The sequence below is a fragment of the Giraffa tippelskirchi genome, chromosome 10, assembly GCF_054371585.1.
Source record: "Giraffa tippelskirchi isolate mGirTip1 chromosome 10, T2T-mGirTip1v1.2.pri, whole genome shotgun sequence".
Lineage (NCBI taxonomy): Eukaryota > Metazoa > Chordata > Mammalia > Artiodactyla > Giraffidae > Giraffa > Giraffa tippelskirchi.
The window spans coordinates 89241293-89267359 of NC_137284.1; the positions used below are offsets into that span (position 1 = coordinate 89241293).

The window sequence follows — 26067 nt, forward strand, 5'->3', positions numbered from 1 at the left end:
TTCCTGTATCTACTGAAAAAACGCCTTGGGTGGACTTTGAAGATGCATATTTCATACTAGTTCTTTAAGTAAGTTTTATGTGTAGTACAGTTTAGGATTCTGTCTACCATCTTTTATGATCTGTCTTAAGATCAATTATTGTCATGAAACTAAGAAGCCCTATATTTCAAACTAGGTGTTGTCTTAGGGAATTGTACTTTTACCAAGGAGAATTTATAAACAAGCAAAGCACAGGGGAACTTGAGGAGGGGTTTTACTTGCATTTACTGAGAAGGGTGGTAAGGGAGAAGACCTAGGGACCTCCATAACCAGGTTCGTAACCTTTTAAATACTCATCACATCCAGAGACTGGGAGAATAGAAGCCAGTCAACCAGTCTCGTAACAATGCAGGTGTCTGAAACAGTGCCCAGCGCACAGGAGATGCTCGTTCACTCAGACTCTGGCTAAATAACCGCGTACCTGTGTATGGTGTGTGTTCCAGGGGAGCCCTGCCCAGAGAATGGGAGGAGTCCAGGCTCCGTGTCGACCCACCATAGTTCTCCTCGCAGTGATTACGCAGCCTACACCAACACCTACAGCAACAGCAACCATGCCGTCCCCACCAGCAACGCCTCTCCCCCCGAAGGCTTCGCCTCCCACAGCCTGCAGACCAGCGACGTGGTCATTCACCGCAAAGAGAACGAGGGTTTCGGCTTTGTCATCATCAGCTCCCTGAACAGGCCAGAGTCTGGATCCACTATAAGTAAGTGAGCACTCTGCCTGCTTTTGAATAAGAGGTCATCTTTTCACTGTCTGGTAGTGGGGATCCCAGACAAGCAGACCAGAGAACTGTTGTGTTCATAAATAAATGTGAAGCCTGAAAGTCACAGGCTATGGGCACAACTAAGGCATCTTTAACACTTGACCAGTCAAACATTGCTGACTTTGGCTTAGAAAGAATGCAAGACTACCACTGATGTTCCCCCAAACCCACAACCCCCATGAAAGCTCTTCATTCATTTTATACTGGGAAGAAAATAAAGCAGGGTGATGTAGGAGTCTTGATGTGAGGAAAGGGGCACTCCTGTTCCATAGAATGAGCAATGTGAAACCAAGACATAGAGCTTGGCAGCAGCCAGGCCGTGCAGGGCCTCACACACCCTTGGGAAGGAGTGTAGATTATAGTCTAAATCCTTGGGAGCCATTGGAAGGCTTCAAATGGTAGACAGATATCTAACTTAATATTTTTAAAAGAGGAATCCAGCTACTTATTAAAAATGAAATCAGAGGAAAGAGAGCTGGAGTGGAAGTGTGAGACACAGTGAGGAGGCCTTTAAAAGAGTCCTGTGGATCTTGCTGATATTCTGTAATGGATAAAATATCAAATCACCGTGCTGTGCATCTGGAACTAATGTATTATTATAGGTCAACTATAGTAAAAAAAAAAAAAAATAAAGAAATAAATTTTACAATATACTTATAACTTAATAAGACAGCCCTGGAGGTCCAGAGGTTCTAGTGCCTTCCCTTAGGGTAGAAGTTGTGGAATGAGGGAAGTGGATGATTTCACCTTCAGAGGTTCCTCCAAATCTCTGGTTCCAAGAGTCTGTACAGCAGGTAACAGCCAGAGGTTATATTTCTCTTCTGATCAAGTATCTTTGCAGATTCTCAGCTTCTGCAGTGGTTTTCCTTTTAGCCACACTATTTCAAAAGTCACTTGTCAGCCAGCAAGCAATAGGACAGAAGTGATAGGAAAACTTGTTCAGTTTTTATGTTGAAGTGATTTAGCCCAAAATGGTGTGAATAGAAACACCATAATAGAGAGCAATAAGAGAAAAAAACATAAACAATCGAGTCATGTTGTGCTCCTAAACTCCGTATGAATTGTGGTTGTTCCCAGCACTTGGCAGGGGGTGCAGATGTCAAACAATGCTCAAGAAATCAAATTGTTGAGCATGAATACAAACTTTTTATAATAAAGTTAATGTTAGCAAAATACTACCAGGACTAAATGCAGAGACTTGCCCTGTTTAGCTTTAGCTTTGATAAATTCAAGAGTGGAAACTATAGAAGCATTAAACCTTGTTGAATATGTACAGAAGCTGAATTGCATACATCTGAAAGTACAATTTCACTTATCTTTTTCTTCATGATAAGCCAAAAAAATAAATCCAGTCTTTAAGCATAGAGTAAAAGCAGGATTCTGTCAGTGTGGTGGATTCACCAAGATTAAAAGGACACAAGACTAAAGATTTTCATGAATTATATAAATAGTCTTCCAATAATTTTCACTTGGGGAAAACACTCACAGAGAGCTTTTGTAGCTATTCCAGTCATGCAAACTGTTTGTTGGGACAGGATACCTAAAGGACTGGAATAAAACAAAGTATACTGCCACAATGAGAGTGTTAAGTTTGTACTTAAGGTCTCATTTTTATTTCAAGTGTGACAGCATAATTGCTAAATGTATAGGAGGATGTATGTACCTACACACATGCACTTATTATGTAAAGAAGCCACAGATGATTTTCTCTTGCAGAGAAGATCCATGAATGGATCAATTTGGAGAACACCAGGTACCAATGCTTACAATTAAATGTGGATTTTTTTTTTTTTTCTGCCAAATGACATTAGACTGACCTCAAAAGAGTAATTCTACCCCTTTTTGAAATGGTATTATTTTATATCACCCTGGAGAGTGGAAATAGATTCTAGAGTTCATGATACTTCTTAGCTTCTTTTTTTCACATATTTATTTCTTTTCAATTTAAGAAAATTGAAACGCGTGCTGTCCCTATGTTCCATGGGAAGAGTAGCTATTACACTGATACCACATAGTGTTTACGGCCTATAAGTTGCAACATGCAGCTAAAAGGTTCCTAGACTTAATACTGTTTCATAGTTAACCTTCATAATAATTTTCAACTCTAATTTTGGAGAGAAGGGCTAAGCACCTCCTCCTTATGCCACACAGCCACTGTCAGAAGATGAAGGCTTCCTGGGCTCTGGGAGACTGGGAGAATCTGATGCTATCAGGAGTCACAGTCATTCCCAGAGCTGTGTCATGTTTCTCTTAGTTTCTTATCTGAGCACAAGATCTTGAACACATTTGTAGTTTATTTTTAAGGCTACTGAAACGCTTTCCTTAGTGGACAGGTGCTGTTATTTATGCCTTTGATAGGTGTACCATCACATTTAGGCGAGGGAGTGGCATGGCTATAATCATACTGCCTGCATCTGAAACCTGGCTTGTCATTTACTAGCTGTGTGACCTTGAAGAAGTTTCACAACCTTCTTGGACTTTATAGTTTCCTTGAATGAAAAGAGAAGGTAATTCTAATACCTATGTCATCAGGTTGCTATGAGGGTTGAGTGAATTAGTATATGCTGCTGCTGCTGCTAAATTGCTTCAGTTGTGTCCTACTCTGTGCCACCCCATAGATGGCAGCCCACCAGGCTCCCCCATCCCTGGGATTCTCCAGGCAAGAACACTGGAGTGGATTGCCATTTCCTTCTCCAATGCATGAAAGTGAAGTCACTCAGTCATGTCTGACTCTTAGCGACCCCATGGGCTGCAGCCCACCAGGCTCCTCCATCCATGGGATTTTCCAGGCAAGAGTACTGGAGTGGGGTGCCATTGCCTTCTCCGTTTAATACATATAAGTGCTTAGAAAAACTCTGGCTCAGAGTAAGCACTAAGTATGCCCTTGTTGCTGCCTCGACCACCTTGCCTGCTAGGAATCATCACTGCATTCCATCGGCTCACTCTTCTCAGAGTGCAGAGTTCACGCTGGCTGTCAGTTCAGTCTGCCATTTGTCAGTGCCCCCCCAATCTCCCAAAGCAGCTAAATCTGAGCCCCAGATGAGCATCTCTGAGGGCCAGCACCCCCTCTCCCATGCTCATCTTCTGGGTGCAGAGTCTTCCCAATCCCCTGGGCCAGCAGTGAGGGCAGGAAGAGCAGCAGTGTGGACAGCCACAGCAGACCAGCAGACCTTGCTGAGGCTTCAGGCAGGAAGTCTCCCCAGACTTCACTAACCAATGGACTAGAAAAGGCGTGGCAGACATCAAAATTCAGACTCAAGGCTGGCTTTTAGAATATCCTGCAAACCTGATGTCTCTATTAACTATATCAGAGAAGAGCAGAGATATGGAGACCCCTGCCCTCCAGACAAAGAAAGCATTCCCTTCCCCAACTTCTTCAGCCCAGGCAGCAACTTTGTCAGGGAGGCCAGATGTTTAACCAGTTGGGAACTTTGAAAACAGGCAAGCTTCCTGAACATATCTGTCCTATTATCCAAAATATTGTTTTTGTTTTTCAGACCTTAGAATTGAACTCAAGGGAAAACAAAGTGGTTTGCAAACCAGAACCTAGGGTAACAGTGAACTATAACAGGCATTTGCACTTAAAAGTGTTTGAAAGGATTCAAAAAAAAATTTATATAGAGAGCTGTTCATGGCCATATTATTGATAAACATTGAAAGTTGGAAATAATGTTAGAAGTTTCTCCAGAACTGGAAATGTTGGTATATTTGGAAAGTTCAAGGTATTTGCTGCCCATGACTGACTCTCCTGTCATGCTTGCTGAGGTTTTGTACCCAGGATAAAGCAGGCTCAGGTAGGCTTCTGAGTCAGAGTAGATCAGATGCCTGCTCTATAAAAATGCCCCAGTGGCCACGTGCAGTGGGGTTGACAGGTCAGTCTTTGGGCCTCCCCGGGCCTCCCCAGTGGAAAGTCTGAGTCTGACATCCTGGTTTTATTACAGAGCTATAACCTGTTATCACAGATGCTTCCTGCTCTGACCCCCAAACCTGTTTTCCCACCAGAGGTTCCCAAGAAGGGCTTTGGCACAACTGATGAAATAAAGTGATGCTTAGTGTCCTTCTCTTGTAAAACCTGTGAGGAAGGTTATGTTGAAATGTATGGAGTCAATGTGCCTGGGCAGCTCAGACATCAGTGGTGGAAGCTGGCAGCCTTTTAAGGGAATTCATAAACTTAGGTGCAAACAAACTGAAGGTCAGGCATGCTCAGGACAGCAACCATAACCCAACCCAGGCAGCACCAGTAGAGGAGCAAGCACTTCAGCCTGTCTTTCCCTTATTCACATTGTCCTAATGTCATCAACTGGTTTCCGTGTCTTTACTGGAAATGCCTCACTGGTCAACACGATGCTGGCTCTTCATCTTTCAGCTCTGGGAAGGAGTCGAAAATCTTTTTTCCCACACGTGCACTTTCTCTGGCACAGGTGGGGAGTACAGACTAGGCCATTGTTGACTTTCCCTGATGCCCACTGCAATCTGATATTCTAGGAAAAAGTTTGGTAGAATGCCCTGATGACTCGCAAAGTTCTTAATGATATCCATAGGCCCTGGTGTTGAAAAGTTATTCTAGAGATTCAGAAGCTCATCTAGTGGTTCTTTCATGACATTTTAAGTGTAATTTATCAAAAAGGATGAAATAAAACTGAACAGTTGGTAAAGAAAATTTTTTTCCACCTAAATTCATCCCACTAACCATGCAGCCACTGAATAATCATTTGAGTTTAGGAGAGGTACAAATTAAAACCTAAAACCAAGACTTCTGTAGTTTTTCCCTAACACAGAGAGATTCAGAATAAATGAAAAGTGCATTTGACAACAAATCTGAACCTCTCTCCAGCTCATCCACTGACTATTGTGTCCCTTGAGTGAGTCACTTGGTTTTCCTGTGCCCATTCCTTGTGTAAGTGATCAGGAAAGATGGTCTTAATAGCCTCTTTCAGCTCTAAATTATATTATGCCATTAATCATCATGGAAATAAGGTATTTGAGTAGGTTTGTCTGTAAGTGAAAAGCCTTGGATAAGTTTGAGGCCTGGCTTATATTTTTCATTGCCTTAAGTTATCACTTTAAACTTCTGTTACTTTCATTTTTGTTATATTTTTAGGGTGCTCCTCACACTTTCATTTCTTTTGTTCATCTTATCCTTTGTCAGGAAATGATCTGAAACATACCTTAAACATTAAGCTCTTAAACATACCTAACTAGCTCCCCTTTTAAGGCATTTTAAGACAAGATCTTCCTCCTCCTTTCACTTATAAAATGATAGTGTTTATATATTGCACTGAGGTAGAATGAATAAGGCTGATGGAAGCAAAAGACAACCAGCCTACAGGGCTCTGGCCCCTCACCTCAGCCAGCCATCCTCCGGAAGCAGTGGCTCTTGGCATACCTGGAACCTTCAGGGGAACACTCGTTTTAATGTCCCATAGTCACAAAGGTCTGCCCTAAAGTGAAGCCTCTGAGGGACTTCCCAGGTGGCATTGTGGTAAAGAATCCCCCTGCCAATACAGGAGATGTAAGAGACGCCGTTTCAATCCCTGGGTCGGAAAGATCCCCTGGAGGAGGCCAGGCAACCCACTCCAATAGTCTTGCGTGGAGAATCACATGAACAGAGAAGTCTGGTGGGCTACAGTCCATAAGGTCACAAAGAATCGAAACAGATAGGGGATACTTTGTTAACAAGGACTGTGAAGTGAATAAATAATTTGAAGTCATACTTTTTTAGCGTGGATAACTTAGCATGGACACACAAACATCAGCGATCAGTAAGCGGCCCATCTTACATTTTATTGCTTTGGGTTGTAGCAGTGGGTTTTCCTCCAAACTCTATACTGAGGTTTGTTCAGTGATCACCTTAAAAATAGAGGCAGTTGGTGCTACTCATGCTGCTTCTGGGACCCTGGCCTTTTCTAAATCAACAATACCCCAGAAGTCATTGCTGGAAGGTTTCTGAAGTTATACCCATGCAGTAGAGTTAGAAAGTGAATCCCGTTGGTTTCTCTCTTTGTCATTGGTTTGCAAAAGCAAGTTCCCTTTCAGAGTTCTTAGCCAGCTTTATAAACTAAAATATTCCCTTAATCCTTGAATGAATCTCTACTTTGAATTCTTTTAATGACATAGTGGCTTTTGCTCTGAGTTTTATGCTGAAAGTAGTTGCCTCAGGAGGTACGATGGTGTCACCCACACTGTTAATGTGGTGCTTTTGTGACAGAAGAAATATGGTGGAGCAGAGGACTATATATAAAATACTAGTTTTCCCCCAAATATCCGCTTCTAAATATAACTCATGAAACCATGATAAGCAAATGTCTTCATAATCTTCTAGAAAATCTACATGTTAATACATAAAAAAGATAATAAGGTGTTCAGTCTACACTGATGTACATATGTTTTAAGGCAAACCGACCTTTTCACATTTATATGTGTGACTTGATTTCTGCTTTAGGAAGTAGCCAGGGGCTAGGGTCTGAGTGGAGTGCAGTTTTTAATGCAGCAAAGTTCATCCAGAAAGGTGGCACTTTCTGTGTATAATCCAATCTTCCCATAATGAGTCCTTGATCATAATACCCCTGATAAAAAAGATCTACAGAGTAACACACCTCTCTTACATGCAAGACCCTGAGTAATGTAAACACAGCAACTTTTTACCAGTAGCTCCTCATAGTTCCGCTCCATCAAAGCTGGTTTAGTTACCCCTGAAAGACAACTTCTGCTTTCCTGCCCCATATTCCATGTTTTGGCTGCTGCCATTTGAAATACTTTCTTTTATCCACTAATAAATGTTATCAAGCTTTTCCCCAGGTACTGTACTAAGAATCTTCCATTGTATTAATTTTCACAGCAACCCTATGAGATAGAGAAGCGAAAGTTGCTCAGTCGTGTCCGACTCTGCAACCCCATGGACTATACAGTCCATGGAATTCTCCAGGCCAGAATACTGGAGTGGGTAGCCTTTCCCTTCTCCAGGGGATCTTCCCAACCCAGGGATCGAACCCAGGTCTCTTGCATTGCAGGCAGATTCTTTACCAGCTGAGCCACAAGGGAAGCCCATGAGGTAGAGACTACTGCCCAAACAGTAAACATCTCTTACAAGCAGCTCAAAAATCTCTCTTTAATTTCTGAATGAGAGTCTGTCTGAAGCCTCACCCTTATTTCTTAAGTGTTTTCTGCAGTTCTTACATGAAATTCTTCTTCATTTTGTTTTTTGGGCTTTTTTTTTGTCTTCAGACCTCTTGATTGTTGACTGCTCTGTGATTTCCTTTCTCTTATCATGACTTATTACTCTCACTATTGTTTTACTTTTCATATATTTTGCTAACCCTAAATGGAAGTTTCGTAAGGGCAAGAAATTATGACATTTCTTTAAATCCCACACAGTTCCTGGTAGTATGCTCTTCAAGGATTTGTCACTAATTTATGTTGGTGGGATAGGGTTGGATTGGACCCTCATACAGTGATCCAGCCCTGCCCTCATCAAAGTGTGAATGTTCTCTGCTCTAGCTCTCTATATACCTAAACCTAGCTGTTCTGTCCCTTAAAGGCAGCAAGACATATCTCTGAGGATGAGCATAGAACTCAGGGGAGGAAATGTTTGCAAGCTGGTCCTTGTGCAGCCTGAGAAATTATACCATAAGAGAGTGGGACTATAACAAGGTCCCAGATTCTATACAGATTTCCCATCAGTTGTGCTTAGCCTAAGTAAATGATTCCACAGCAGCTCAGGGCCTAGTGAAGTCTTAGGTGAGAGAGCCCTCTAATAAATCAGGCCCTGGTGAACCAGGGAAGCGCCCCGGGAAGCCCTCTAATCATGAGTATCTGGGTCGCCAAACCCTTGTGCTCTGAAGGGCCAGGCTGCAGGCCTCACCGTGCTCCCTGATCCCCCTCGTCCTGGCACTGACTGTTCCTGGAATGGCCATCCATCTGTATGAACACCATCTCAGTGGTAATGATACCATCCTAAGCAGGAAGGTTTGGATGGCAGCCCAAAATCCTTAGAAAAAAAGTATGACTTCAAATTATTTATTCACTTCACAGTCCTCGTTAACAAAGTACCCCCTATCTGTTCCAAGTGAACAACCTCTGAATCACATTATTCTTCATAGGATCATACCCAACTAAAACCAGATGACTAGAACCTATTGATTAAATTCAATTTTTTTTTTCAGTTCTGCACATGACTAATTTTGTTCCCAAATTAAAACTCAGCTGCCTAGGTCTTAACAGTAAATAGACAGGCAAGCAACAACTAAAATAGAAAAGATTCTGCATCAAGCCCTTAAGTCCTCTGATAGACAAAGATCCACACATGTATTGACTAAAATGCAAAAACAAATGTAAGCATTTTATTTTCTTAGCACTGACAAATTTAAAGATCATTAAACTGTAAAATAATAATAATAAATCCAGAGAGACACATCATCATTCTTATTTATTTTCAAGAGGAACAACGCAACCTATCAAAAAAACAAAAATCTGTGAGTGCTCACATTGCATTTTTTAAAAAAAAATTCTTCACCATTTTTCTCATCTGAATGAAGCTCATAAACCATAACTTTTCCCCACTAAGAATTATTTTTCAGGAGGGTTTTATTGTTACGTTCAAAGACTCTCCAGGAAGCAGCAGAAGGTGGATGTCTTCTTAGTTGCAACTATTCGGTTGTCTTAAAACTCGGAGGTGGGCGATGGGTCATTGTTTCCTCTAGGCTTATGTCCTGCAGGTCCTTGTTATTCACTGGGTGGTACAAGGAGATCACAGCTGTGAAAAGAGCCCAGACTAGGTGTACAGGAGCCGCCTCTACCAGCAGAAGATGCCCATGAGGTTCAAACAAATTCTGAGCCTATAGTTCACTTTTGCAAAAGGCATATTGTCTTTATAATCCATTCAGGGCCTCATGTTGGATTAAATTCTCTGTGATTTTGTTTTTCTTCTTTTTTTCCCAACAATCAAACACATAAGAAAAGCTAATTCCACAAAGACAACTATTTTAAAAGCATGTTGTTAAGTGAACATAGTACTGTTATTTAATCCCCATTTTCTAGCTATATTGAAAGAGTGTCATTAGGGAATATTTTCCCACTTGGGCTTGGATAAATAGCATTTCTCTTTGTGCCACTGCTTTCACCAAGGACTCAGAGAGTGCCTCTACCCAAATCCTCCCCGCCATACCAAATCCTGGTAAGAGTTCTCTTTGTTCACTTGACCATCAATAATTTTGACATTTATGCTGGATTTTTTCCCAAACAAACCATTGGCACTCTTTGGTTAGAATTATTCCTAAAGATTAATCAGTCAGCCTCCTCTGGGTTGATGATCTCTCGGCATTCCAAATGTGTGCACTGTGCCCAAGAAAATTAACTAAATAGTGGGGCCTACTACTGGCATATTCATTTCCCAGTCTGATCTCTTCCAGATCCTCTTTCTCTAAGCCAGACAACAGTTTGCTCCACAAACATGCCCAGATGTTGGGCACCTGATGAGCCCATCTGCTTTCTCAAGGCTGAGGTGCCCAAAACCTTCTGTTCGGAGACTGTTCACAATATAGATAACGTTTTTATGGACTCATCATAGAGGAGGGTCTCCCAGTAAACAAGAGCACATAGTTTAAAGGGTGTTCTGACAGAGAACAGTTGAAACAACGTGAGGTAGAAGAATATTTCCACTTAGAAGTCTTCATTCAAATGTGTGTTAGACTTGCTAGATGAACAGCAAGATGAAACATAGCTTAAATTCCTGTAGGCATTTGATAAAATTCAAATACAATGAAACCTTTATTGTACTGTTTGCCAGGTGTCTCAGCCTGTGCAGACTTCTATAATAGAATGCCACACACTGGTAGTTTGTAAACACCAGTTTATAGAAATGTATTCCTCGCAGTTCTGGAGGCTGGGAAGTCCACGATCCTGGCACTGACAGATTCAGAGAGTGGTGAGAGCTGGCTTCATAGACAGTGTCTTCTCACTGCCCCTCACATGGTGGAAGGGATAAGGGAGCGCTGTGTGGTTCCTTTCATAAGGGCACTAATCCCATTCATGAGGGCTCCAATCTCATGACCTAATCACCTCCCAGGGCCCCATCTCCAAATAATTGCCACTTTGGGGATTAGGTTTCAACATATGAATTTGGAGAGGACACAAACATCCAGCTGCTAGTATAAAGTTAGTCACTGATAGTGATGGTTCCTGGGGCTTAGTGGTTAAGAGAAGGCTGACAGGTATACTTTCAGCTCCAATCAGTGTGTATACTCACAAGCTTTAAAGCAGGCCTCCTAGTACCTAAGTTCATATCCTAGCTGAGTTTGTACATCTGCATCTTCCATACTTGAGAGACTAATGCAAGCTATTACCCAAACATGTTTTCCAAATAAAAGACCTTAAATACATCAGGACCTCCCTACTGCCACTGCCAAGGCTTAGAGGAGGCCCTAGATTAGCACTTTGCAGTAGAACTTTCTGCAGTGATGCCAGTGTTCTGTCCTGCACTAAACAATCCTGTAACCACTAGCCACGCTCATGTGGTTATGGAGCACTGGAAATGAGGCTACTGTGGATGAGGAATTAGATTTTTAATTGTCTGTCAATTAATCAAAATGGCCGTTTGTGGCAAGTAGCTACCATGTTGGACTGCACAGCTCTGAGCATTGCAGTGGCCTTTATATGTCCTTCCTGCCTCCAGCCTTCTTCTCACCCTCCTACCCTTAGTCCAACCTTCATACCTCCACTCTGGTACTCCTTCTAAAACAACAAGTCTGATGATATCATGTCTCTCCTACATCATCAGTGACTTCTTATTTGGCCTTCAAATAAATGCCAAACCCTTGGCCACAGCCACTAAGGCCTGCCATGATCTGTCCCCTCTCACCTTCTTCCTGGGGCTCAACTGTTTATGCTGGTGGCAGCCCTGTACCCACACTGCAGACTCACAGATCTGTGCCTTTGCGAGTCACACACCTGGGACTGTGATGCTCTCCCCACCCTTGCCCACCTGGAAGAGTCCTGTTCACCTTTCAAATGCACACTAGGCAGCATTTCCTCCTCCTCTACTGTCCTCTTCCCACCTCCTTTCTCCTGCTCCTTCGACAGTACTTCTTTTAACTACTCTCTATTTATTTCCACCCAAAACCCTTTCTTTATCACTCCCTGATTTTTTACTTTTCTCTCATTTTTAAGGTTTAATTATAGATAGTAAATTGTACCCTTTTTAGCCTATAGTCTGTGAATTTTGACAAATTCTGTGTCTGGTTTTGTAACTACGACCACAAGGAAGTCAAGCCCTCCTCCCACTCCCAGCCCAGGCAGCCACGGATTTGTTTTCTGTTCTGTATTCTTGCCTGGAGAATCCCGGGGACGGGGGAGCCTGGTGGGCTGCCATCTATGGGGTCGCTCAGAGTCGGACATGACTGAAGCGACTTAGCAGCAGCAATTTTGCCTTTTCCCATGTAAATGGAATCACTCAGTATGTAGCCACTTAGCAGACTGCATTTTAGATACATTCAGATTGTTTCATGTGTCAATATCAGATCCTTTTAAATTGCTGAATAGTATTCCTTTGTGTGAATGTACCATAACCTGCTTATCCATTCCCAGTTGAAAGATATTCTGGTTGTTTCTTGTTTTGGGTGATTATGAATAAAGCAACTACATACCTTTTCATATAGGTTTTGTGTGAAAATAGGTTTTTGTTTTACTTGGGTAAATATCCAGGGGTGGAATTGCTGGTTCATGTGGTACCACTTTCCAGCGTGACTGTTCTATTTTGTACTTCCCTGGATGAGGGCTCCAGATGAGCCACATCCTTGCCAGTACTTGCTGTTTCCAGGCTTTGTTGATTTTTTTTTTTTTTTTTTTAGCTATTCCAATAGGTTTTTAGTGCTTTCAAGTTACATTTCTTCTCTAAAACTAATGATATCGAGGATCTTTTCATGCACATTTTTGCCATCCTTATACCTTCTTTTTTATTTTCAGTCTCTTCCCTGTAGACTGTAATTGGTATTTCACTTTGGACAAGGGAACACATTTTGAGGTTCTTCAGCCTGTGTTTTTTCATTTCTCAATCATTTCTCATGGTAGAGTAATAAAAATCATCCTATGATGATGATCTCAAGTGAAGTTATCATGAAGATATATATCTGTTTAGTAAAAATGAAAATACATATAATTGCTATACTTTAAAGTACAAGGGATTAGATAAAATACATATAAGCTGAAATTCAAATGAAGTTAAAATGTGTAATAGTTGGATAAGAAAGAAAAATTATATGCAGTAATGGTCTCACATTTCAAATAAGAAAACTGACATAATTTATTTGGCCGTTCAGAGATCACACTGAAAGTTGTTTTCAAATTAATATATGATCAAGATCTTCTAGCTCTGAACCCCTTGCTTGAGGGTCTATTCATGTTTTATCCAGTCATGCAAAATTGCATTATTTCAAGTTAAAACATGATATACCTTGTCAGTGAAACTTTGGCTTCTGTGAGAAACTAAGCAGCCAATAAATATTCATGTAATCTTCTGGATAACATATTGAAAAGGACAGCTGGCTCAGGAGGGATCATTTGCCTGGGTTAGTATCTGTTTCCGTTTACATTAAGAAAATATTGCAAGAAGTTATTATCTACCTGAGGGCTTAGGGGAATACAATGAAAAGCTGATATTGCACCTGATTGCTTTTGACATTTACCTATTGTAACAGGGAAACTGTGTGAAGATAGCCAAGTGACTTTTTACAAAACACAATTTCAGAAGCTATAAAAGGAGAATGGAGATGGCAGAGATAGAATACACTGCATCTGTAAAAATGAGAAACATGGCTTGTCAGCAACACCTGCTTGTAACTATCAACCATTTCTATTGGGCCTGCTGAGAAATTACTGAAAGCCAAGTACATTGATGGGTGTGAATTCTCAAAGGCAGTTGAGACATATAGAGGAAAGAAAGTGTGGTTTCATTGAACATTTTAACACAATACCTGGGGTCGATGAAATGTAATTTTATGACATGTTCTGATCTCTTGAAAAGAAATCAGTTATCTTTTATATTTTATCTGTCAGGGCTACAGGAGACAGCAGGACTTTTAAAGTTTGGGTCCATAAAATATTAATTTTTTTTTTTCCCCAAATAGATTCTAAATCTTTAACTGGTATACCAACATACTGATTGCAAAAAATAAAATAAAATTTACAGAAGATATTTTCAATTTCTAATTAATGATGTCATTAATGTTTATCTTTTCCCATTTCTTAGACACCAATAAAATGGTGGTAAATGAAGAAAGGGATGGCTATGAATGGGGAAGATATTTTAAAGACAAAAATATGGCAACTCATTTTGTAAGACAAAGGAAACCAAAAAGAGAAATGAATAGCACTGATCTGCCCATTTTCTTTTAGAAACTCAGACCAGCTCAGAACTTTGAAAACTTTGGGAAGAATGGAAAACAACCATGGCCACCAGACATGAAATTTGTATTTTTAAAACAGAAAAGCAAGCAAATTAATGAAAGAATAAAAGAAAAAATGGAACAAGAGAAAACTTCAAAGCTCACTCACTTACATATATAGATAATATTACCATCATAAAATAAGTATAGAATGCTATAAAAAAAGAATTATATGATTAAAGAGAGAATGCTTAGGAATTGGAAATATCTTGACTAAACTTAAAAATTCAACAGAAGGATTGAAAGTTAGAGTAAAGGAAATCTCACAGGCAGTAGGACAAAAAGAAACAGCATGAAAGAGATGATAAAATTAACAGATCAATCCAGGAAGTCAATATCTAACTATTAAGAGTTTCAGAAAGAGAGAGCAGAGGAACAGAATGGAAGTTACCAAAGATATATTATAATAAAAGTTCCCTAAAGTAACATTAAAAGAAATGTCTCCATACTGAAATGAACCAAAATACATCACTGGAAAACTTTAGAACACAAAATGTACAAGGACAATCGTAAACATTTCTGAAAGGAAACAGAAAAATAAGTAGGTTATATACAAGGGAAAAAAATCCTAAGGAGTTCAGACATCTCAGTAGCAACACTGGATGTTAGAAGACAGTAAAGCAATGCCAGCAAATTTCTAAGGAAAAGGAATTTTTCAACCTCAAATTTCATACAACCTAGAATTCAAAGCCAGAATTCTATTTCAAATGAGAAAGTAAAACTGAAGATGTTTTCAAACATTAAATACTGAACTGTTACTTTCTCCTGTGCATAGTTTCTATAGGAAGATACTATAGGATGTGCTTTTAGCAAAAGGAAAGAGTGCATCAAAAGAAGACTCAGGATTTACTGACCGTGCATTCCACCTTGGAGAACAAAAGGGATTCACCTGGGTTTTGTTTTGTTTTGTTTGACAAAATAAATTCAAACTTTAATTTTTTAAAAACTTTTATTGAAATATAAAATATTGTGTTAGTTTCTGCTGTATAGCAAGATGAATCAGTTATACATATGTCCCCTCTCTTTTAGACTTCCATCCCATTTAGGTGCCATAGAGAACTGAGTGGAGTTCCCTGTGCTATACAGTAGGTTCTCATCAGTTGTCTCTTTTATACCTAGTAGTGTATATGTATCAATCCCAATCTCCCGATTCATCCCACCACCTCTCTCCACCTTGGTATCTGTAAGTTTGTTCTCTACGTCTGTTGTCTCTATTTCTGCTTTGCAAGTAAGTTCACCTGTACCATTTTTTTAGATTCCACATGCAAGCAATGTTATTTCTCTTTCTGACATACTTATTCTATATGATAGTCTCTAGGTCTATCCACATCTCTGTAAATGACACAACTGTGTTTCTTTTATGGCTGAGTAATATTCCATTGTATATATGCAACACATCTTGTTTATCCATTTCTCTGTTGATAGACAGTTTGGTTGCTTCCATATCCTAGCTATTGTAAATAGTGCTGCAGTGAACTTTGGGGTACATGTTTCTTTATAAATTATGGTTTTCTTCAGGTATATACCCAGGAGTGAGACATCTGGGTCATATAGTAGCTCTATTTTTAGTCTTTACTCCATTACAGGAAAATCTTGGGTCACTGATTTAACTCGATGGAAATATGTATCCTTTTCAGAATTTTTGGAGGGAAGTGCAAAAAATGTTGAGTAGAGTTGACATTTGACTTAGAAGGACACATTTTCTGTATCAATTTCAGACCAAAACAGGTAATAAAAAGAATGTCCCAGCAGCCTGGAAATTAGCAAGGGAAAAAAGGACTTCTTGGGATATACAGTAAAGTGAAATGTATTTCTACAATAACATCTAGAAATGGAAGTGTTTCCCCATCTTCTCCCTCTCCAGCTTCACACACCCACATGCATGCCTTTCTGGCCACCTGCAGATTTGAGGGGCATGACTATTCTGAAGTTTCTTTAGCTCCTGCCACTCTCAAGTCTAGATGTTTTGTCAGATGATGAGGGATATAAATAGTATGCAAAGAATACACAAACTCCTTCAAATGTGGTGTGTTAGTCACTTAGTCGTGTCCAACTCTTTGCGACCCCATGGGCTATAGCCTACCAGGCTCCTCTGCCCATGAGAACCCGGGTCTCCTGCATTGAAGGCAGATTGTTTACTGTCTGAGCCACCAGGGAAGCCCTAAAATGTCGTGGTAACAGTAAAAATCTATTTAAAGAAAGAGAAAGAAGTAGATGCTCAGTAATGAGTGACTTATATGAATAGTGAAATAAGAGAATTAAGGTAATTTTTAGGCCTCTTGAATCAACACGTAAAGAATCAAAGATCTTTAAGAATATAAATAGCAGCAATTCTTCAGTGCTCTGCCTTCTTTTCTATCCAACTCTCACATCTGTACATGACTACTGGAAAGACCATAGCCTTGACTAGCAAAGTGATACCTTTGCTTTTCAACACACCTAGGTTTGTCATAGCTTTCCTGCCAAGAAACAATTGTCTTCTAATTTCATGGCTGCAGTCACCATCTGCAGTGATTTTAGAACCCAAGAAGAGGAAATCTGTTACTGCTTCCTCCTTTTCCACTTCTTTTTGCCATGAGTGATGGGACTGGATGCCATTATCTTAGTTTTTTTAATACTGAGTTTTAAGCCAGCTTTTTCACTTTCTTCCTTCACCCTCATCAAGAGGCTCCTTAGTTCCTCTTCGCTTTCTGCCATTAAGGTGGTATTATCCACATATCTGAGGTATCTGAGGTTGTCGATGTTTCTCCTGGCAGTCTTGAGGCCAGCTGGTTACTCATCCAGCCTGGCGTTTCTCATGATGTGCTCTGTGTATATGTTAAATAAATAGGGTGACAATAAACAGCCTTGTTGTACTCTTCTCAATCCAGAACAATTCAGTTGTTCCATTCAGGGTTCTAACTGTTGCTTCTCAGATAGGATGGCCTAGTGTCCCCCATCCCCATCTCTTTAAGAGTTTTCCACATTTTGTTATGATCCACACAGTCAAAGTCTATAGTGTAGTCAATGGAACAGAGGTAGATGTTTTTTTGGAATTCCCTTGCTTTCTCTATGATCCAACGAATGTTGGCAATTTGATCTCTGGTTCCTCTGCCTTTTCTACACCCAGCTTGAACATCTGGAATTTCTTGGTTCACGAAATGCTGAAGCCTAGCTCGGAGGATTTTGTGCATAACCTTACTAGCATGAGATGAAGACGACTGCAACTGTCCAGTGTTTTGAACATTCTTTAGTACTACACTTCTTGGGAATTAGGATGAGGGTTGATCTTTTCTAGTCCTGTGGCCACTGCTAGGTTTTCCTAATTTGCTGAGATATTGAATGCAACACTTTAATAGCATCATCTTTGAGGATTTTAAATAACTGCTGGAATTCCATCACCCTCACTAGTATTTTATTGGCAATAGAGCTTTCTAAGGCTCAGTTGACTTCACACTCCAAAATGCCTGGCTCTGAGTGAGAGGAGCCTGGTAGGCTGCAGTCCATGGGTTCGCTAAGGGTCGGACACGACTGAGCGACTTCACTTTCACTTTTCACTTTCATGCATTGGAGAAGGAAATGGCAACCCACTCCAGTGTTCTTGCCTGGAGAATCCCAGGGATGGGGGAGCCTGGTGGGCTACCATCTGTGGGGTTGCACAGAGTCGGACACGACTGAAGTGACTTAGCAGAGTGAGAGACTACACCATTGTGGCTATCAAGGTCATTAATAAGATCTTTTTTTTACAATTCTCTGTATTCTTTCCATCTCTTCTTGATCTCGTCAGCTTCTATTAGGTCTCTACTGTTTCTGTCCTTTATTGTGCCCATCTTTGAATGAAATGTTCCTTTGATAATTCCAGTTTTCTTGAAGAGATCTTCAAGAAGTCTAGAGATTTCATGAAGAGATCTCTAGTCTTACCCTTCCTGTTGTTTTCCTCTATTTCTTTGTTCATTGAAGAAGGCCTCTTTGCTATTCTCTGGAACTGTGGATTTAGTTTGGTATACCTTTCCCTGTCTCCCTTGTTTTTTGCTTTTCTTCTTTCCTTGGCTATTTGTAAAGCCTCCTCAGACAACCATTTTGCCTTCTTGCATTTCTTTTCCTTGGGGATGGTTTTGTTTGCTGCCTCCTGAACAATATTACAGACCTCTGCCCATAGTTCTTCAGGTACTCTGTTTACTAGATCTAATCCATTGAATCTATTTGTCACCTCCATTGTGTATTCGTAGCAGATTTGGTCAATTATATAATTTTTAGCACCCATGTTCATTTTCAGTGGAAAATGAAAACATGATGTCCTTATTTAGAAATTATTAAGAAGGTGAAGTTGTTGAAAGTACACCACTGAACCAAACACAAGACCCTTTTGAGTGTAGAAATCTGTGCATAGGTCACACAGGCATGAAACTGGGCCTGTGCCTACAAGTTCACCAAATCTTTCCAAACGAGATGAGGTTGCTAATGCAACCTCGTGTTCCAGGATGGGATGGTCAAGTTATAGCTAATTACATTTCCTAATGCAATGAGTTTTCTTTTGATTACTAGTTCACTGGCAGGAAAATAATAGCATAAATGTAAGGTACGGTTGATGAGTGTCTACTCCTCTTCAACCATGTGGTTAACTTTTTAGGTGGTCTTTCTGCCCCTTGAAACAAGAGTTCAGCAGGCTTCCCAAAATGCCAGTAGTGGGGCCCTCTTTCCATTCTCTCATCTGACTATCTTGCTTGTTACCAACTGCAGGGTAACTAAACTGTTCAGCCACAAGAGAATGACTCATGGGAGCTGGAGAGGGGAAAGTGCACTTTTGGAATCTGCAGTCCTTAAAACACCAGCTGCTCGGTTTTGGATTGCAAGTTATTTGGCTATGAAATTCAGAGAAGACGTTTTCATTTTTGGAAATGTGAATTTTACAGACTTCTAGAGGAAAACAAGTCATGCAGTCTGTTTTTTCTTAATTTTACCACAATTTTTTTTTTTTAATACCAAACACATGTTTTCCTACATCTTCGCCCCCTGACAACCTAGAAAATCTCTTTCGAAGGACATTGTGTCGCACTGCAGGAAGGGAGAGAATCTAGCTGAATGGGCTTTTCACCATAGAACATTCTCATTCGGGACTTCTAGGAAGGAGAGAGATGGAAAATGAGCAAGATTAGCACTAGGCTTAAGTTTCCAAAGACCCCACCCCCCAAAAAAAATCAGAATCTATCATCATTTATTAGAAATATCCTGTGACAATTACTCTTCTGTCGTTCTGTATATCTGGAGAAGCTGGGCAAAGGCATCATATTTGGGCTCTCAGGGAAGCATGGAAGCATAATGATGGTTGGAGGGGCCCCATCCACAAAGCATCCTCTCTGTGCATCTCCCTTCATGGATATGATGGCACCCCCTTTACTACCATGAGTTTTTCACTAAGGGAGCTGCCACTTAGCCTAGGGGCCATGTGCTCTCTCTTTCCTAGAGTGGCTTCCTTTTCCTTATCACTCTGTAAGTCCACACCTGGACTCAATAATCCATCCCACCTTTCTACTCTTGTATGTTACTTGCACCACAGATTTCCCACTTGTGTTTTGTTTTAAATATTTGATATGATTACCCCTGGTCTATGCAACTGGACTGGGAGTTTCTTGAGGGCAAATGCCATGCATTTATTTTATTATTGTCTTCCCCACTGTACCTAGCATTTTGCCTGTTACTCAGAAGATACTGTGCAGGAATGTGTTATTGATAGAATTACTGATTTTCCTACTCTGACCCACAATTTTAAAACTAGTCAATAGATAATTTTCACAGGTGATTTTAAGAAAACCAACTGGAATCATCTAGTTAAAAAAAAAAAATTCTTTTCATGTCAGGTCATAGATTCTAAACCCAGACTAACTTCTGTCACCTCTTTAAGCTAATGACATGTTGTTTAACCTTCACAAATTAGTGGAATTGTGAGCTAATGAGAATTGATACTGTTAATTGCCTTTGAAGTATTTATTTTTGTCACTTTCATTTCAGAAACTTCTCCCTTGTAAGTTTGACATGAATGATGCAGAATTCACTTTCCCCATCTAATGCTTTCCTCAATATACAACTCTACTTCGTGGAGTCCGTTAACAAGGAAATAATTAAATGTAAACATGAGTCGCAGGCTCTTCCTTTTCTGAAATGAGATACGTATAAAATAACAAGGAAATATTGGGGGAAAAGTGAGAGGAAGATCCACTACTCCCTTCAGTAGGATGATGCAGCTAAAATTCATGACTAATCCATCACCAAAAGATTCCGAAAATATACACCACCAGAGCAAGAAAAGTCCTCCCACCTGATGGGAGCTGACCCAAGGGAGAACACAAGAGCTCATTGGTTGTCCAGTGACTGAAGATGTCTGGATAGACCATAGTAGGTCCCAGAAGAGAAACCCACAGCCAGAAGGGAGGATCGTGGCTTTGTGTAGTGGTTATGGCTAGATACCCAAAGAATCCAGACTTTTAGAGCTAACTTAGAGACCATCTGGTCCAACTGATTATGTCTGAATATTCTTAATAAAACAAGTTTGCAGTGTTGAGCATTGCCAAAAGAGTCAATTCATCTACAGGAAAATATGAAACATATTGCAATGTAAGTGCACAGTAGTGTTTTACCCAGAAATGAATAAAGAAGAAAAAGATGGGTTTCTTTTTTCCATAGTTTATGTGATTTGCAATTAAAGGAAAATTTCTAACTAGTAATATGTTGTCTCCCTTCCAATGTCAGTATGCCCAAAGCCTCATGACATATTGCAACTTTTCCCAAATATCTGTGTATCTTAAGAACACTGTGTCAAGAGGCCTGATCCAAAGGCTTGATTTATGTTGCTGCCTGACAGATGATGTCTGGAAGGCATGCCGTCTAAATGGACTGCACTCCAGCAGTTACCTTAATCATCAATTCTCAGAGAATTAATGACTACCATTCATCCCAATAATAGAAATCAAGGTCAGGGCCTCTTCCATGCTCTGTAATCTCATTAACTATGCACAGAAAGCACTTAGGTCACGAGCTCTGTAGACCTCATAACTGAGCAAGTAGAGCTGCATCTTGTTTCCAGAGGGAGCCTCCTCTGAGCATACCCCTTGTTGTACAGTAGCAGTTGATATCCTTATGTATGGAGGGGAAATGCTGGTAAAGGGAAGTGAGGCTGTCTGCACCTGCCAACAGTTTCAGGTACTGCTTTTATGACAGTAAATGCCAATAGCAAACTATTTGAATAAAGCCATTCCAGGCACTTCAGTGATGGGGCATCCATTTCTGCATTGTGTATTCATTAAGATATTATGTAAGCCACTCCATCATTCCAGGACATTGTCATAGAATTTAGTTTTAGTCCTTTTATCTTGGTTTTCAGTTTTTATGCTACCTGCCCTAATAAAGTGAAAATGACCTTGAAAGAATTATCACCATACACATATTTAGAATGAAACTTTCATCTTAAAATCTCAAGCATGGTTTCCTAAGCTAAGTTTCACCAGGCAGTCCTTCACTTCTCATAATTCAAATTGCTTTCAGCCCCTTGTGGCTCAACTGGTAAAGAATCCACCGGCAAGGCAGGAGACCTGGATTCGATCCCTGGGTTGGGAAGATCCCCTGGAGAAGGGAAAGGCTACCCACTCCAGTATTCTGGCCTGGAGAATTCCATAAACTGTAGAGTCTATGGGGTCACAATGAATCGGACACAACTGAGAGACTTTCACTTTCACTTTGTCACATATTTAACAAAGAAGGGAGTAACCCCAAGTTTCCAAGTCATAGGCTTTGACATTTTTTGTTGTTATTTTCTCAACAATTAAATAAACATGATTATTAAATTTTTACAGCTGTTTCACATTGAAGCTGAAAGGAGTTAAAATAAGTGCCTAATACAGTGCCTGGGAATTAATAAATAGTAGCATAGTGTCCCTGTGTGTGTATGTGAAATCTTGTTTTGAAACATTTGGAGTTTTATGCCCAGAAAATTCTAAATGATGCACAGTAATGGTGGGGAGCAGAGGCATGAATAATTCAAAACAACAAATCATCTAAATATCATTTGTATGTGTTTTGAGATGTATTTTTTAATTTCATTTCAAATGTGACTGTTTCTAATAGTAACTTCCAGAGAAGTTACTTCAAAGGAATGACACTGCGTTGTGAAGTCCTTGCTAAATGGGATCTGAGGAGCTGTCCAATTTTCCTGTTTTCTCCTCTCCCTGCTGCCTTCCACTCCCCTTCCTTTCTCCTCTTTCCTTGCCTTTCAAAAGAGCTGCGGCAAAGAAACCGCTTCAAGCAAACCTCCTGCCTTTCACCCTCCTCTGGATCAGGGCCAGTGGTGAAGCATTTACGACTCTTTCCTTAGGGGCAGCCTGCACTCACCAAATGAAAGCCCCAGGTACTCAGGGAGCACTCAAGTGGAGGGAGGAGCTGGTGGAGGTGAGAGAGGCAGCGTTGGGCTCTGTTAAGGACACAGGCTGTAGCATCTGACAGTCTGAGATCCTAAACCCCGGTTAGCCTATGTGACCTTGGGCAGACCGCAGACTGTTTAATGCCTCAGTTTCCTGCACCGTAAACATGCTATGTTAACACTGTCAGGTATCTCATAATTTTTGAAGATAAAGTTATATTTATTTTAACATAGTTATAAGTGTGTGTATGTGTGTGTGAGAGATTCAATGCGGATAATGCATCATATACAGAAGAGATCTGTATTATGCTCATTTTCCTTTGGATAATTAACTCTTACGTGTAAGTTAGTGTTTTCCTATAGAGATTGTTGCAACACTCTTTTTGTGAAACCTCGGAAAATCGAACAGGACTCTTGACCTCAGCTGGTGTCTCTATTTTCCATAAAACATACCTCTCTTCCCCGAATGAAGCTGTTTTCCCCTGTTGGTACTTGGGCGATACTGCTCTGTAATAAGCAACATTCCTTCCATTTTAGCTGTGTTACAGGTTTGCCCCAGGCAGACAGAATTTGAGCTGGTGCCAGTACCCAAGCACATACATATCAATAGTGATGTCACTTTAAAATAACAGTAATAGAAAGAATGAATGAAGAGTTAATACTTACAGAGCAATTCTTAATGCCAAGGACTGTTTTAGTCATTTTATGTATGATAACTCATTTAATTCTCAGAACCATCCTGTGAGTTCAACTATATTATTATCCTAATTTTACTTTTGAAATACAGAAAGTCAGAGAGGTCAAATAGTTGTTTAAAGGTCAGGATAGATAACAATATTACATAGTATGACCAGGGAGATCTTATCGTTTATTGACTGATCCAGGATACACTTGACCATGAAAGGATGCAAAAAACAAGAATGAAAGTTCACTCTATTTATGATTGAAGGCCAGACACCTTGCAATACCCATATCATGTTACACAATTAGTAAATGAATGAGTTTTTATTACATTTCTGCTTGAGCAATGTATTGTCCTAAGATTCTCAGATGATCATCCGTATGCTGTAAGTAAGTTGTTCTTAATTAAAGCTATCCATGCTTATGGTAAATAAAAATGTGTTTGAGCTTCCAACATGATGAGTTTCACTTCAGAGACAGAGGCTTGGCCAATATTTTCATATGCTACCTATAACCTTTCACAACAGAAATATGATCAAGGTACTGGTTCATTAACTCTCTGATTGTCCTTCCTTACCATGGTCATTAGTTGATGTTCTGCCTTTCGCTGTATCTCAGACACAAGACTGAGAGTTTAAAGAACAGACATCCCTGGGGCATAATGAATGGTGAAGTGTGTCTTTGCCTCTTTATGCAGATGAAATCAATCCCTGACTTCCACAGGGAGTGCAACAAGTCATTGACAGGCAGTTTCCCCGCTGGGCTCCTGTCTTGAAGGGAAAAAGGAAAAGAAACAGGTTTCTATACGGTCAGCACCTTGAGGGCATGCATGAGGACACCATGCGCTATTGATATCTGACCCCCAAAATAGTTAACCTCTAGGAACTCAGACACTGACATTGAACACAAGTCAACCCGTTAGAAAATCTTTATCCCCACAAACCTGGGTCCCCCATGCATATAAATGAATAATGACAAAATGAATTGTCATTGTTTTAAAGAGACATATACAGTACTCCATTAATTGTAATACACATTTTTCATATTTTAACATTTCAAAAATTAGAGAACATGCTATGTCAAATGGTGTTACTGTTTCAATGCTAGAGGGTTTTTTTCTATTTTTCTTTCTTGTGGTTCATAAAAGAAAGGTGTATCCTAGTGAAATTTCAAATTTGATGAACTGCATTATATACCAGATATTAACAAGATCTTAGCACCACTTGCTCTGAATCAGAAAGAATAAGTTGATTAGAATAATAGTTGAAAGAATAATAGTTGAAAACTGCATCAGCCTTTAACCTTAATAGTTGGGTACGAAGTTGGTCATAACTTCTTCATCAGCTGGATAATTCCCATATAAATAAGTATTTCTTCCCTTTCCTGTTTTCTCCTCTTAGTAAAATAGAAGAGGGTAGATATAAGTTCCCAGGTTTATTGTGTTTTTCTAAACTGTATTTTTGTCTCTAGAGTATGAGCTCTTTAGTTACTGTATTCTACGTCCCTGGTTCTAAATTTTTTGTATGTATTGGAATCTCTTGAGGAGCTTCTTAAAAATCCATTATCTTCCCCTTCTTCCTAAATATTCTGATTCACAAAGTCTAGGATGAGACTCAAAGAGCTGTATTTTTGATCCTAGGGTGATTATGATTTGCCTCAAAGTTTGAGAATCTCTGGTGCATGTGTTTGGAATTGGCCTGTCACTGAATTTAGCCTTGACTGGAGAAACTCTGGTCTCAGCTATATGCACAGGGCTGCATTTAATAGGGAAGATTGTAGTCTCGAGAGACTGGCAAACAGCAGAATTCTGACATCACGTTGTTTCTTATGCGGCAGGCACTCAAAGGTAGAACTTGTACTGGTAATGGCCCTGATACCTGTTTCTGTTGGGGATGTTTTTGTAGCTGTGCCACATAAAATCGGACGCATCATTGATGGGAGTCCCGCAGATCGCTGTGCAAAGCTAAAAGTGGGAGACCGGATTTTAGCGGTGAACGGCCAGTCTATCATCAACATGCCTCATGCAGACATCGTGAAGCTCATCAAGGATGCGGGTCTTAGTGTCACCCTTCGCATCATTCCTCAGGAGGGTGAGTGCCTGAGCCGGGGTCCCGGAGCTCACTTGGCTGCGGTCAGGGATATCAGAATGTCCAAAGTTGTTATCCAATTTTGTAAAAAAGTAACACTCTGAGGCAACCCATATCCCATTTACTCATTGCCAGTGATTCCAAGATCAAGCTATATGGTGTTATAGATAACTAGTGTGAATCCCAAGGCACTGGGTTATTCAGTCATTCCCTTTGGTCCCAGGAGTACTGTTTTTATGGTTATATTAAGCCAGAACCCATTCAACAGAGATGATAGAGTTACAAATCTGAAGGAAAAAAAAAAAATATTAATGTTAACACTTAAGCTCTGGAGGATTCTTCAAAGTCAGATTGATTTTGAAAAGCTTGAGGAAGTTTTGTGGTATAAAGAGAGCTCATTTAGAAAATGTTGCATCTAATAAGAATTTTAAATTCCCACCTAGCCTTTTGAATTTCTCTGTACAAGGACTCCCCTCTGAGGTTTGAGGAGTCATAAGCATCACAACCCACAGCCATGCCTTAAAGAGCAACAGAATTCTGAGCATCAATTCACTATTTCCAGACACAGTGGGTTCATTACTAGTTTGAGGCTGCTGACTCAGTACTGATACTTGAGGAGTCAGTCTTTGGAGCTCACTGGTGATTGGACCACAGTGTCCCACGTGGAGAGG

At 40.2% G+C, this 26067-nt stretch overlaps 1 protein-coding gene across 4 annotated transcripts in view; it reads left to right on the plus strand.

Annotated features, from left to right (window-relative positions):
• The window catches only part of MAGI2 (membrane associated guanylate kinase, WW and PDZ domain containing 2), a 1446920-nt gene that overhangs the window by 1284444 nt on the left and 136409 nt on the right, over window positions 1–26067 (plus strand). For all 4 annotated transcript variants that reach the window (XR_014067178.1, XM_081535656.1, XM_081535657.1 and 1 more), the window contains 2 exons: window positions 483–743; window positions 25214–25399. Coding sequence is in view for 3 of the 4 variants with exons in the window: in XM_081535656.1 (XP_081391782.1) it covers window positions 483–743; window positions 25214–25399 (447 nt within the window). In the remaining variant the exon portion in view is untranslated. The remainder of the gene's footprint in view (window positions 1–482; window positions 744–25213; window positions 25400–26067) is intronic.